Raw genomic sequence first — 15,369 nt, 5'->3', positions numbered from 1 at the left:
TCAGCGTACACAATGTCCAACAAAATGTTTCACGACACAACGCGGTCATGTCCATGTTGCCGAGCAACCACAAAGCCAGGCATGCGCCATTTCATTTTACTTTCTCCCCCAATAGAAAGTCTGAAGGCCTTGAAATGGGAATGAATGTTTTTGATAAATGAATCAATGCTTTTGGCTTCTAACCAAACAGATGAGTCAACCCCGGCCACAAACAGTGCGACTGTTGTTAAAATATGTGGCGGTGGCCTCAGCAAAAGACTTCAGACAAAACCTCGAGGAAAGATCGACAAAAGCCACAGTCGTTTCTTCTGCGGTGTCACAGTGCGCCACGCTGGGTCATGAATGATGTATTCGTTTAGGAAATAAACTGTACACGCAGCACATTGAACCTTTTGAACAGAACTGGGAGCATTTTCAATCAAATATTTTAGAAAAAAACAAACAATAGATCCACAAAAAGGCGAATTTGACGTTACACCGTAACCATTATTCTTCCTCCTCATCACACGGTGCTCAGAATACCAACAAAATCACTGCGCGCTTCAAAAGTAGTTTCACAAGAGCAACGTTTATTAAAATCCACATTTTTCCTTGTTCTTGTGAGCATTAGATTTACACAATATACAAATGGTGCGTTTTATAGCAAATATACTAATAGGACAGCAGCAGCAGAATTGGCTTGTACAAAAATACATATTTCGTTTTCACAAACCATACCAAAAAGGTTCAAGATATTATATATATATATTTATACATATATCTGTAGCATAAATATTCACAACTATACAGGCTGAACACAATTCAAGGTGATGGAAATAATAAACAGAGTATTTTTTGAGACAATGGACAATGCCACCCTTCTCTTGTTAAAAACATGCAACACTCATGAAACCTGTTCTTTTACGGAGCTAAAATGAGTGAATTATGTTTTTTATTGTAGTAATCAAGTGAAATGTATTAATTGAGGCCATTTATTAAGAAACAAACTAATATAAACAAGATCATCTTGGCCTCACTGTAGGGAGAGGCATACGAACAAGATTTATTCATGTTAAATTGGCTGCTTTTCTTCATTAAAATATAGTAGTGACATAAAAGCATCCTCAAAAAGATTTAAACTAGAGAGGCACACAGAAGAATCAGCTGGTTGGTGAAATAAGCTGATCCTTCTAGTAGAAAACTCAAGAATCTGATCTTTTTTCAACCATCAGTGAAGGCACCGTACCGACACTCTGTGTGGAAGACTAAACTAGATGTTCAGTATTATTTAAAATGTCGATTCCTTAATGGTTTTGTGCTTTAAAATGATAGTAAAACACATAAAATGAATCCCATTAGCTTATGTACTAAAACTAAACTAAACTAACTAAGTAACTAAAAACATCAGTACGTATAAATCCAAACTTTAAAAACCAGGAAGATTTGGAATTTGGCTACAAATCTGTGATCAGTGCATCTCTAATTTTAACGTCCCGTCGTTCCAAGAGATCCAAACCAGAGCTACCAGTAACAAGAACACTTGTGTGAGTGGAAAGACAGATTTTATATAAATATTTAAAAAAAATTCACATGTTTAAAAAAAGATGGAAAAATGCTAGAAAGAAAATAAATCACTTCCTGCTAATTTAAACCATGGGTAAAAAAAAGAAGAAATTATCTGGAGTAGCTGTATTAACTGTTCATAAAGTCAGAGCGATAATCACTGCTAAATATCATTTCTTGCTAGTTGTGGTGCATATTTGTACCTTTAGGAAAACAGAGTACCTTTAAAGTACTCAACACTGCAACATAAGAAAAACATATACCATAAAAGGCAACAGCTGTACACAAAAAAACCCCATATATATATAAAAAAAAAACACACATTCTCCCATTTACAATTTGTCTGTACAGTTCTTATGTTACACATACGACTCTTCTGCGAAGAAGAGCTGTTCAAAGTCCTCCAGTCGCGGGTCGCTACACCGCCTGCTCTGCCACTCCTTCTTGTTCTGCGCTATCGCTACGGCAACCTCCTGACTCTTCCGCAGGCAGGAGTCGGGGTCTGCCTGGCCGTGTGAGGAGAAGTAGTCCCTCACCACCTGGGTGGCGGAAGGAGACAGGCAGAGCTGCGGGTGGGTGTGGCCGGACTCCGCATGCGACGCCCTCCGTCTGCCGCCATTCGGCTGAGTTTTACCGCCTAAAGGTCTGTCCAGGGTGAGGCTCTTGGAGGCGTCCGAATTGGCCGAGACCTTAGCAGGCTCGGAGGCTCGGCGAGGAAGGGTCTTTCCTCCTTTGTGGCCTTCGGCAGCAGGGGTGAGGGAGTGGGATTTTGGCCTCTGCAGGACCAGAGTGGTGGCCGTCTGTCCATAGAAAACACTCTGCGGAGGTTGGACTCTCTCGGTCCGCGCCGGTCTTTGCGAGACCTTGGCTCCTGTTGCTGGTTTGGGATTGTCTGACGAGTTTGCGCCGGAGGATTTGGCAGCGTAGCTCTGGTCGTGAAGCTGCCTCAGCTCTTTGACGGTCAGGGGTTTCTCTGCGCCTTTGTAAAACGGGGAGCGGTTACGCTGAAGCTGGACGAGAGCCTGCTGGTAGGATGGAGGGCTGCTGGACCGCCGATGGCAGTTTTCGTTCGGCTCTGTCGCTGCCATGTCGTCAACAGCGACAGAACAACCACCGCCGGTTAGGTAGGAATTCCCATTCACCACAGGTACGTCCTCCAAGGGTCCGGTGTCGGGTTGTCTCAGAGACAAGCAGCGGTCCTTCTTGAGCCAGGTGTTCGGGTGAAGTCCGTGGGACTGGGAGATCTGGTTCCCACGAGGCGGATGGACGGATGGTTGCCAATGGGGCGCGGCGTCCCTCTGAGGCGGGGAGTCTCTCGGCGACCGTTGAGTAGCTGCGCCATTCGTGGCATAGTCAGTGGAGTACTGAGAAAAGGCAGAGTCTAAGGAACTGAGGGAGGATCCTGTTGGAGAAGTCGCCGGTGAAGACAGGCTGGAACAGCTGGCGTCCAATCGCAGAGGAGGCGGAGGCGCGTGCTTCGTCTTCCTCCGCCCACCGCTGGCTCCTCTCTGGACACACCCGTCCTTCACCTCCTCGTTTAGCTGCAGTCTGCTCAAACCCTGCTCCACAAACACCTCGTCCTCTTCCCCCTCCATGGCTGCGTCGTAGCTGGCCTTCCTTAAGGGTAAGTGGTGGCTGTCGGCGTTGGCCGCCGCCATGCCGGTAGACGGCACATTCGCCAAAGTCAAGGCCGGCTCGGAGCTTCTCCGGAGTCTCCTGGGAGCGTGCGACGAGCCGCTGCGGGGTTGCCGTACGGCGGGGCTGAATCTCCTGGGCCTGGCCAGAGGGGGGAGCTGCAGGAGGTGGTTGGTGTCGGGGTCTGGCTCGGGGTCGCCATCGCTAAGGGTGATGACCGAGTCCCGGCTGCGGCTTTCCGGTTTGGCCTTCTCACGCAGCAGCAGCTGCTCCTGGTAGGGAGACTCAGGGTCATCGTTCAGCTCGTTCTCCAGACTGTCGTAGGACGAGTCATTCATCTGGAAGGAGGAAACATCTAGGGAGGAAAAGAAAGAAGATTAAAAAAACCCCACCAAACTCAAAAAGTAGCAAACAGTGGAAAGTATTTTGGTCTAGTTTCTAGCGCAAATATCTTGGTACACTTGAAATAAGAAAACTAATTTAGAAGTATCTTCTCACCAAGATGTAGGAGCTTGTTTTGCATCAATAATTTTTGAATATTGATTAAAAGTTTTAGTTCCACTGGCTTATTATTTTTCACACATATCACAGGGAAAATGTCTTGTAATAAATGAAGAAATCTGCGAGGGGAACTAGTACTTTTTAATCAATATTCGAGAATTATTGATTTAAAACAAGCTGCTATATCTTGCCTAAAAGTTACTTATGAGTTAGATTTGTCTTATTGCTCATGTTCCAAGATATTTACAGAAGAAACTAGACCAAAACAATTCTGTGTTTTTGCAGTGTTATATGTAGAAGCATATGAAATGTTATCTTTTAACCCATCAGTCTGGCTAAAACAAACTTTCTGTTCCATCTGTACCAACCTACAAAAAAATCTACGTGTGTTGTACAACTGTGGACTAGGAGATTATATATATATATATATATATATATATAAAAAGATGACAGCGGCCAAGTTTGGCGTTTTTCTTATAGGTAACAAGCTTGTCCTGACCTTGAATTTCAAACGGAAGTGGAAGAACTGACAAGATAGATAAACAGATAAACAGATTACCAGAGATAAACATTGTCAAGGAAACAATTGCTTTGAGTGTATCTTTCGCCTAGCTTAGCACCTAGCTAAGCTAAAGTAGCCTAGCACTACTTTAGCCATGCTCTGTGGTTAATGTTGACGTGACTGCCACTGCTACCTGGAGCGTAGATACTGCAGCACTTCTTAAGTGATTTTGTTGAACTTTTAGCTTTTATTCTATTTAGGAAAATAGAATAAAAGGGAAAAAGTTAGACATGTCAGGGTCCAGGCTTCAAACCGCTGCATTGAGGACAAATAGGCTGCAACCTGAAGTGACCCAATTCTGACTTTTTTTTGACGTAATGCGACCCATATCTGATGCGTATCCAATTCAAATGCGACCTAACGTCCAGGTTGAATTCATCCAAACTGAACGTCACCGATTCTCAACAAATCTCACTATTCTGCACCGTGATACGCGGAAGCGTGGGAAGAAAAACAACCATGATGGACTATAATGAGGATTTAGTTGTTAATATGCTGCTCCGGTTGGACAACAACTTCAAATATGTAAGCTAAGCTCCACCGTTAGCCTCCATGTTTACTTCCTCAAACACTGAGCACTTCTTTTTATGGCGGTTGGCAGAACACTTAGAACGCTGACGCTATTGCGCCCTCTACTGCGCATGCAGGACACTTTCAGGTCATTGCCCGTTCAAAATGGCGAACAAATACAGGTCAGATATATTTGGCAGTGTGAACGGCCCTGGCAACAGTGAAGCGAAGGCCTGAAAGCAACTAATGATCTCGACCTCCCAAGCTGAACGAACAAAACTCGGTGAAGATGTGGAGAACAGAGGACAAAGCTTCATCCCGCCGTGAGCTCTTTGACCTCCGGCGGTTATTTTCGACACGAGGGAGAAAAATCAGCGCCGTGTATAAAAGAGGGGATTCAGCAGCATTTTAATCAGCACCTGTGACCCTGGCAGTCACCGAAATTACCGGAGGTCAATCTGCTGACCGCAATCAGCAGGACTGAAAGGGCCGAGGCGACTCGGCTAGACAGACAGAGACGGCGAGTCTCGGTCCGCGTCACTTTGAGTGGACAACACAGTGAGGCTTTATCACCGCTTTCAAAAGGGAAACAAATGTTTGAAAAGCACAGATCAACCATTTTTAGATGTTTTACCCCCCAATGTTCATAAAATGAGACTAAAACTATGTAGTTTTTAAATCAAACTGAAACTTGGACTCTGTCTTTTTTCGTCTCTTGAGTTCTTACCAGATCCGTGGTCGCTGCTGCTCTTCTGGCTGACGTCTTTGAACAACGAGGCAACGTCTCCCAGGACGCTGCTGCAGTTCTCTATGAGGAAGCGCACAAGCTCACACACCTGCAAAAAAAAAAAAAACAGGTTGATTAGATAACATCTATCCTGTTTCAGCATCTTTTTTTTATTTACTCTCCTGCAGCTGCTGAGTTTGTTGTTCTTCGTTTTACAGATGGGTTTTGAAGGACAGCTGCTGTTTATTGTTTCAGTTGTTCAATCAGTTCCTCAGGGAAGCAGCCAGAGTTCAGCAGAAACTGAGCCCAACACGCAGTTTCAAAAAAAAGTGTCCGCGTCAGCACAAACTACACGGATGGTCAAACGCAAAAGGAGAGATCACAAAGTCGGACTGGGAAAAACGTCAGAAATAAAGCTTTTTCTCACAGAGTAAAAAAAGTAAAACCTGTACTCAGAGAATATCTAACCATTTGTCGTCTTGACAGATGAATGTCTGAACTATAGTTCATCTTTAAATCTTTAAAAGGGAAACATCATTAATGTCCCTCATGTCTTTCAAGCTCTGCAGGTAAAAAATGGTCAGTAAGTTAAAATGAATAAATGGAAGGTAACTAGTTTCTTCAAAGCTTGAAAAACAATTTAGTCAATAAGCTTAGCTGTATGCTGTTCAGTAAAAGTGACCTAAATCTTGTTTTTAGTTTTAAGAATTGACAAAAAAAAATCTGTTAAAATATAAATTAATCTGACTGTTTTAACAAATACATGGTCTGTGTCTGTATTGGGATGAAAAGGGTAAAATTGATATTCTGTCTCAGCAAAGGGAACATTTAATGATTTCATTACTGATCGCCTCATCATCTCAGAAAGTTTAATGCTTTTGTACTCAATCTGTGAATCGACCCAAAGCGTCATCTAATTATAGCTGAATTACTAGAAAACAAGTTCCAGCTCCTCTCCCACCTCAACCCCTCCAAGCACCCAGCATGCCGACGTGAGTGAATCTTCACGAGTGCAGATAGCATTACTTAATCACTGTGGAGGCGCGCAGTCAATGGGCCATTGCAACAATATTTCTTTAGCAACTTTTATATAATTTTGAGGGAGTGGTGTATGTGTGTGACATTTATATCTGAAGGCTTTTTTGACATCCAAAAAGCATTGAAAGCAACCTGGTTCAGCTTGAGATACCAAGTGTGCTGCAGTGCGCCTTTGAAAAGGCTTTATTTACTTAAAGACACACTCTTTTATTCACCACTTAGCCACTTCTGAATTTCTGGTAACCCCTTCCTGTTTCATCATAAGGCTAATATTCACAACTGTAATCATGGAAGCTAAAAATCAAGGCTATTTTACTGCTTCCGGGGGCTGGAGAGTCTTTCAGCTTTGTTATTTTGATCCGTGACCTTAATAATTTTGTAAAACAGCTGCCAAAAGTGGTACTTTAGTCTCTTAGTTTATCATAGCTGTTTGTGCTGCGCTGACGTCAACTTCCCAAGTCCTTCAAGAGTATTTGCATTCCACAGCATCCCTGACTCATCGGACGTCCTTCTGGAACTCCTTTCCCCCGTCATTATGGATGATGTCCTGCTGATTTCATAGGGTTTCCAGCTCCGATATTTGCTCGCTCGGTGAGCAAGACGAGTCCAGAAGGCTCGTCTACTCATCATCCAGCGCGCATCGTAATATAAACCGGAACTCTTTGAGGCTAAGAGGGTCCTAAAAAGTCCTGTTTACTGGAAGGAACGGACATTCCGACGAGGTCAGGTTTTCGTAAAACACGCCGGCAGTTTCTTTGCTTTGCTATCAGCGCAGACTTCAAACAAATCACCAAACTTTGTCTGAAGCTGCCGCCTCGTAAACCAAACAGAGAAAATTTACTAAACACCAAAGACGACGTCCCACACAAACACCAGAGTCCCAAACTGTGGAAAGTTTCCGCTCGAGTCTGCCTGTCGGATTTACACAAGAGGAGCTGCTGTTGTTCCCCGCTGCTCTGCCTCTGTGACGAATGCATGTCAAACATTCAGACCTGCTACAACTTTCACCTTCCGTCACGCTGGAACCGCAAAACATTAACGCTTTGCAGACCAACACAAAGTAAAGCACATGTAAATAAAGATAAAAAATGTAGGGAAGGTATTTGTCTTCAGCTCCTTTTACTCTCACACCCTTAAATGAAATCCAGGGCAACATTTTTCCGGGCCGTGTTGTGGCGACCCACAAGCCAAAAGACGTCAAAGAGGAGCTGCGAACAAACGGCTCCAATAAAATCCAAGGAATGAGCAAAGGGACAAAGTTGTGAACTTTATCCAAAGGAAAAACATAGAAAAATATTTTCAAGGAAAATATATGGCATATAATATTTGGGCCTGGTATTTTTTTTTACCCAAAAAATTAAAAATAAAAATAAACAAATTGTGGTAGGCTGAGGTGATTTTTTTGGATGAATTGAAATTAGTATATGTTGGAAAACTGTAAACACTTTTGTCGAAACTGGGTTTTACTACCGGCGAAAAAGACGACAGGAAGTGTTTTTTAAAAATGACTTATTGAGTAGGGAAACTTATTCAAAGGTGATTTTATTTGTTTCTCGTTTAATGAAATGCCACAGCTCAGAAAGTGTTTCTTTTGACATTAGCCGAACACTGAAAGTTTTGCACGTTTGAAATGGAAACGCAAAACTTTCCATTTCCATTCATAGTTTGATTTTGATTTGCAAACTAAAAATAAATTGCTTCAACTCCACCAACTTTGTGTTATGTCTATATGACAGAAAAAAATACAATGAAATGTATAGAGAATTGTGTTCAAAACTGGAAAAAGTCATAGATGCCAGGCATTGTAGATCAGTGCAACACGCTCGGTATCTGAAACTCACTTACGCAGCCAAAGCTGTGGAATAACTTCCTGTTTCAGCGACAGAGAGAAGTCAGCACACTTTAAAAAAAAACAGGCAGAAGTAAAAGGACTGGCCAGCATATATATATTTTTTTAGCCACAGTCAAAAAAAACAACAAAAAAACAAAGTGTGCACAAACTAAAGCTGCAATTACCTCAGAAGCTCCTACACAACTATGTTCAGCCAAAAGCATTTAAATTATATGCTGCTGTGAAGGAGAACCAGACACTCGGGCAAAACAAAATCTGCTAAATCTCAGTGTCCACGTGACTGACGACAAGGTTAGCAGCCGGTGGGAAGCGTCCAAATCTGCCTCGTTAGAAGAAAAGGCTGCCTACTGGAACCAACACACAAACATCCACTGTGGCGGCAGGGAAAATGTGACCAGGGGAGTATTTGTGAAACTGATCTTCTGGTATTTGAGGGTGTTGAGGATTTCTGTGCTGACAAGTGTGTGTGCATGTGTGTGTGTGTGTGTGTGAAGAAAGAAAGAAGGGCAAGGGGAGGAGGGTTGCAGTGACACATTTCTCCACACATATTTGGCTTTGGGATTGTGTAGGAAATTCTTTGCATGTTTTCTCAATGAACCTCAGCCACTCTAAGGAACACACTAGCGCACACTTGCTTTCCCTCTCACATACACGCACGCACACACACATTTTTGAAACGATAAGCAAATCAACCATCCACAGAGATCGCAGAGGTTGCTCAGTGATAACATTTTAAAACTGACCACAAATCAAAATGAGTTGTGAAGCTTGATGATGGGCTCTGGAGGAAGAAGCAGCTCTGCCTCGTCTTTACAATAATTACTCACCTAAGTAGGTATTTATAAATAAAACTGCTACTTTTCTAACTTCCTGCAGCGGCCACTTGTGCTACGAGGAAGAGTTCATCTTTCATATTTTATAAGAGTCAAGAGGTTCAAAACGGGGATCAGAACCAAAAGAAGTGAAAATGGATTCTAATACAAAGTTTTCAGACAACACTATGCAAATTGATTTGATTACCCAAAGGATTTCAGCATTTTTATAATGCATCATCCCTAAATATTCTAAACTACAGACAACAATGAACTTGTATGCCACAACTTGCATAGATAGGCTCATATAAAAGTATCATGGTATGAAATGGGGTCCAAAGAGGCAAACTGACCCAAAGTCAAGGTAAATGGCTAATGCTAGCTTGCAAAAAGTGGAAGTTGGGGCAGAAATCTGATATTTATTTTTTGCTGCATTTTAACTGATTTGCTAAACCACCAGAATGTCTGTTATATAAAAATCATTGGAAATATTAACTACAAGAGGTTTAGTAAAAGTAATAATAATAAAAAACACTTGTCAGGTATGGACCTGGAACTGCCCCAGCTTTTTTGCAGTGTCTTGCTGTAATCTCAGAGGTTTTATTCCCATCTGAACACAAGAATGTGTTAATTTCATTTTAGGATTATTTCCATATGAAGGCTTGTGAACGAGACTCTCTCCACGCACGTCTTACTGTAACTGTCACAACGATTTCAAAGCAGTCATCCTCAAACACTTTGCTCCTGCGTTAGAGAAATTTTGTCAACACACACTCACTCGCTGCATTACTCACACACTGAAACAGATCCGACTAGCCAGAGTTTTGGGAAATACGTTTGCTTTATTCCTGGAAGTTAGACTGATAAGGCTGTGGCTCAATAAGAGGCAGCTGTGGGGTTAGGTTACCATGAAATACAGAAACGAGGAAACGACTAGCCTGTTTTATGCAGAAAACTTCCAAAGTTGCTCAATTTATTTCCATCAAATAGTTTTCTGTTGGTTAAATACAGAAACATTCAGAGTAAGAAGAAAAAAGAAGGAATTTAAAATTTGGTTAATCTCAAAAGAAATTAATTCAACAACTGTTAAATTCTAACATTGTTTGCCTTCATAGACATTTAGATTAGGATTTATTTTAGGATGCTAGCTCCTCAGTGTAAGGCATCCAGCAGGGAAGGATCAGGGTGCATTACATCTGTATCAGCTTAGTAAAAGTTATGATCTGTCAAATCAGAAATGTCAGAAATCTTTTTATCCAGCTGAACCTAATTAGCAACAGCGCTAATGATAAAATAGATCTTGCTAGCAAGCCCAGCTTAACTTAACTTTGAAGTCGTCGTTGCTAATGCAAAATATAGCTTTGGTTGTCAGGGAAACGGCTGACATGGAACCTTGTTAGACAAGATTTAAAAAGTAATTTCACTAATGTTTAATCACTTAACCCTAAGAATGTTTGTGCTTCATTTTTCTTTTTTTATGTCAAATGCCATCTTGATTTTTAGTCCAGACGCTAAACTTCACAGCCATCTCAGATGACTACATATTCCCAAATATCCCCTCCCTCTCATTTGGTTAAATATTTCCACCAAATCTTGTCTAATAACAAACCTCATGAACTGAAACATTGCATAAAAAAAAAAAAACTCTGTTTCGCACCTTTTTCGTGGCCTCTCCCTCCATCTCAGGAGTGCTCGGGGTCGGAGGCCAAAGCATGCTGGGAGCGATGCAGACAGACAGGTTGAAGGCGTTCATCTGGTTGTCGTGGGCGCTGCCTTGTATGTGGTGCAGCACGGCGATCACATGACGCAGCAGGAGATGATTCTCACTGGGCAGCAGCTGCAGGAGCCTGCAGCAGGATGACAGACAGACGGGATATGTGACGACAGAAACACGCAGTCTGACAGAAGAGACTGATTCATGTGCATGTCTCTTTTTAAAATATATTTATATGTACAGAAGAGGCTCTAGGTCAGCAGCTCGGCTGCAGATTCCATTCTTGCCTCCATGTTGCGCGTTATTTATTTTTCCTTCGGCAGAAGGAATTCAGTTTGCTGCTTCTGGAGTACAAGCGGCGCTGGGTGTCGCGCCCTTTAATCTGTATCGCAAACAAACACGACCTCCCTGTGACACAGCTGAGCGGGAACATTCTTAGCAGACAGGAAGGATTCTGGAGCCCAAGTATGAACCGGTCCAGGACTTCCAGCTCCTACCTCTGAACACCCGGCAGCCGCTCCTCTCCTCCGTCTCCGTCCATCACATCCATCCACTGATTGTACAGATCCATGCTCAGTATGCTGCCCGGGATATTTCGCAGGAAGTCCTGTAAGCACAGAACGTAATGACGACCTTTTTTTTTAAATTATTTTTTAGGTTTAGTCAATCTTAAAGACATTCGACAATAACAGCAGCTACAGGTTGTTAATGTTGTACTTTTTATTTACAACCTTTGAGGTTTGTTGTCTTTTCTTTTACACCTAAAAAAACCCAAACAACTTCATATTCAGCTAACAGCAGCTTCACGACTCTAATACTGAGAGAAATAATTTTACAATTGCTTGTATTTACACTCATTGTAACTTTACATATTTGTTGCTGCATTTGTATTGGGACAAACACAAAATAAGTTCTTAACTAGACAGACAGAAAGACAACACATTGGTTTGCTTAAAAAAAAAAAAAAAAAGATAATTCTCAACAAATCTTCATAGTGAGACTGAGTGGAGGCACCATCATGCTGTGGGATATCTTTTTTAAAAAGATTAAAGTAGCTAAATACAACATAGCCCATTGCAGGAAATCACATGCAAATCTGATTGACCTCTCAAAAAACAGATGCTTCTACAAAGTTGTGACTCAGGAGGGCTGAATATAAATGCACGCCGCACTATTCAGATTTGTATTTCATAAAATAATGGCCCAAGTAATTTTTTGGGGGGATCAAATGGGGAAAAGTCTCAAGGGGGATGGACATATTTTTAAGACGCTGCAAATAATTTAAGGTAAATGTAGAAAAACGAGACAATATCTCATATTCTTTTTTAAATTGGCTTGTTTTGTTTTTTTCCCCCCAGTCTGAGGGGAAGCCAGTTAAACACCTGAGCTGCTCCTGCTTGGGCTGGAAGCTGAACAAGGCAGCACATTATGAGCGAGTCTGGCTCCCTGCCTGGCCGCCTGCGCCGACACACACCGCCCCGTCTGGACTCGGGCGACTTTGGACGCGCTTCAGTCGGACCTGCCCTCTGTTGTCTGGTATCGGACGGGTGAGAGAGCTGGGTACGGGCTGAGAGACGGGGGAGGTGGCGTTACCTTGAGGACGGCGGCGATGACGAACACAGACTGGTGTGTGATCTCCGGCTCCTCTGTCCCGCTGTCCAGCCTGTCCCGAAGCTCCCTGCAAGCCTTGACGCCAGCCGACCGCCTGAACACGCCCTTGGTGTACGGCCCTTCCTGATACAGGAACACTAACATTTCCTACAGAACAGAAGAAGAAGAAAAAAAATTATTTCATTCCTTTGGTTTTTTTTCCCTCCCATCTCCCCAAAAATCTTTAATCTGAATAACCTGTAGTCATCTCACCATGACGGGCTTGGGCAGGCCGTGATCTGAAGAGCACACCGAGTTCAGAGGCTGTCCAAACAGCCGTCCCTCGCTAGGAGACAGCAGTGATGGGGACAGAGGCAGGCCGTCCAGCTGGGTGCTGGAGCCCCTCCAGAAAGGCCAGTTGATCAGGGATCGCTTCCTCTTGAAGGTCTTCTGGTGTGCGGGCTCTGCAGAGGAAAAACGAGTAAAGGACATGCAGGTGTTGGTTTCAAATAACACGTCTTAAACAAAATGTATCTGTATTTTCATTCACAGAAGATTTAGCTAAGCCTGTAGCGATAAAACATTTTGCTGGACGATAAATCGTTCCAGAAGTTATGGCGATAAACAATAATATTGTCGTTTTGAGAGCATTTTCAAGGGTGAGGGTGTAGAAGCGCAAGAACAATTAAATTCTAATGAGCATGTGACCCTGGTACTGGAAGTTATTTTAAATGTGTAAAATAAAACAAAAACAACAAATAAAATGATTTATAAAGTCGCTAATCAAAAAAAACAATAAAGGTCCAGTTGAGAAGACCAAAGTACCAGACTGAAAACTTTTGTCATCCAGTTTTTGGTAGAAACAGAGAAAAACAATAAATCAGTGGAACTTCCTGAGCTTGTTTTAATCTTCGATGGGATTCATTGATTTATCGTTTACTTTATTGGGTCTCCCTGCAGCTACATTTGAGGGCAGGTTGAGGTGAGGCGTGCGCAGGGAGGACGGACGCATTCGGTGCAGGTCTCATGAAACCGTAGCGAGACAGACCCACAGAAGAAGTCGCTGAGGAAAATGAAGGTAGACGTGCATTGGTGACTGAGGACAGCGTTTATTCTGAGGCTTGTGTGTGAGCCAGTAGGATGTGGTTATGTCTTTCCGGATGTCCTCTGACATACACGCACGGGGCCCTGTGGTTGTCTCTTAGTATTCGTCATTGCGTGTCCTCTGCTGCGTGCCGAGCGGCGAGGTCACAGTCCGTACCTGCGCTCTGCAAGCACAGATCTGCCATACGTCTGCACGTCCTCTGCTCACTCTGAGCCGCCTGTTAAAATTTATGGAATAATTAAAAAAAATACATATATAAATATACAAAGTAATAATTACAGAATGCAAAGTAGCTGCGGCCTCATCTTAATGGCTGCTGCTCAAAGTTTAGATTAAGCTTGTCACAATATAGTCAATTAATCGCTTTATAAATGAAAATAAGCTCAATAATTTCCATTCTGATTATTCATGTTTTTTGAAAGGTAGTTTTGCTTCATAATCCATGTCATTTATGGTTTCGGTTATATGGGGTTTTTATTTCATAGTTTTTGATTGTTGTGTTTATTAGTTTATTAGTCCTAAGAGGGCAAACTTGAATTATTTCGCCATTATCAATATATTAATTAAAAATGGTCTCAAAACAACATTATTGTATTTCGCAATGATTACTGGGACAATTAATCGACCAGCAAATGGTAGAGCTAGATTAAACGCGAGTCAGAAAATTAAGTTTTGGTCTCAGACAACCAAAAGTTCTGGTTCACCAGATCACTTCTAGCATCTGGTGGCACCAGATTTCATTTAGGGGTCTCAGAGTAAAAGGCGACTGAACATAAATGCACTTCACAAGTTTTTATTTGAGCTAAAACTTGAAAATCATGTATCATTTTCCTTGCAGTTCAGAATCAATCTCTACCTTTTGTGGGTGCACTGGGACGAGTTTGCAGTTGCAACGTGAGAAAAAAAACCACAAAAAAAAAAGGATTCAAACGCTTCTGTGATCCGTTGTTAAAAAGTGGAAAATGCAACCGAGAACCCAGACATGCAGAAAGACCCCAGACCAGGATTCGAACCAATGACCTTCCTGCTGCAAGGCAAGAGTGCTTCCTGCATGTTGGGATCAGTTGAGCTAAAAGTCGACTTTATCCTAGTCTTTGTGTGAATTACCTACACAAATCCCTAATTATCTCTATTACCACCCATAAAGGGATTTCATATCAACTGGTATCACATAATGTGCTGCTAATAGCAAGTGACCTGGCAAAAAACACGCAACCTCGTAATAAATCTCTTAACAAGCGGCTGCACTCGCACACAACTGCTGCGAATCCGACCTGCCTACGGCCTTGAAATAACGCCATTTGCTTTACTGGGCTGTTGTAATTTGTATCAGAGGGTGGGGACTCGAACAAAAACAAAAGCTTCTTTAAGCGGGCGGGGGATTCCACGGCCAAAACAGGCCCCACGCAAAACACGCCGCAGAGTTCACGATTTAACAGTCGGTCATGGCGTCGTGCCTGAACAACACTCTGCAACAAAAGTTCAACAGCAACTCAGTTACTGGCCCGCTCCGGCACTTCTCATCAACAAAGGACCGCTGACCTTGCTGCAAAAATTATTACGACTCAACGAGGAGGCGACAGAGACAGACTGCTTGTCCACACAGTTGGCCAAAGCCTCGAGAACGCGGTGACATTAAAACGCTGAAACAAAGAAGCTAGTTCTAATTCTTGCCTCCTTCTTTAAGCTCTGGTACATCAGACCTCATAGACTCTTATATCAGAAGCCTGGCAGCCTGAATGTGACAGAAAATATGGGATTTGACAAACATCTAATAAAGG

The 15,369-nt window shown here is 42.6% G+C and overlaps 1 protein-coding gene across 4 annotated transcripts in view; it reads right to left on the bottom strand.

Annotated features, from left to right (window-relative positions):
* Positions 1 to 549: 549 nt before the first annotated feature.
* Positions 550 to 15,369, bottom strand: part of arhgap20 (Rho GTPase activating protein 20) — an 89,026-nt gene continuing 74,206 nt past the window's right edge. For all 4 annotated transcript variants that reach the window (XM_081600263.1, XM_081600274.1, XM_017303723.2 and 1 more), the window contains 6 exons: positions 12,757 to 12,947; positions 12,487 to 12,651; positions 11,391 to 11,500; positions 10,837 to 11,026; positions 5,478 to 5,586; positions 550 to 3,532 (listed from right to left, as the gene is read on the bottom strand). In XM_081600263.1, the coding sequence (XP_081456389.1) occupies positions 1,902 to 3,532; positions 5,478 to 5,586; positions 10,837 to 11,026; positions 11,391 to 11,500; positions 12,487 to 12,651; positions 12,757 to 12,947 (2,396 nt within the window). In that variant the 3' untranslated portion in view covers positions 550 to 1,901. The remainder of the gene's footprint in view (positions 3,533 to 5,477; positions 5,587 to 10,836; positions 11,027 to 11,390; positions 11,501 to 12,486; positions 12,652 to 12,756; positions 12,948 to 15,369) is intronic.

This window comes from Poecilia reticulata, chromosome 2, assembly GCF_904066995.2.
Source record: "Poecilia reticulata chromosome 2, P_reticulata-male-v2, whole genome shotgun sequence".
In the NCBI taxonomy this organism is placed as follows: Eukaryota; Metazoa; Chordata; class Actinopteri; order Cyprinodontiformes; family Poeciliidae; genus Poecilia; species Poecilia reticulata.
The sequence above is the reverse complement of the archived record's forward strand: the minus strand, read 5'-3'. Positions and strand labels throughout refer to the sequence as shown.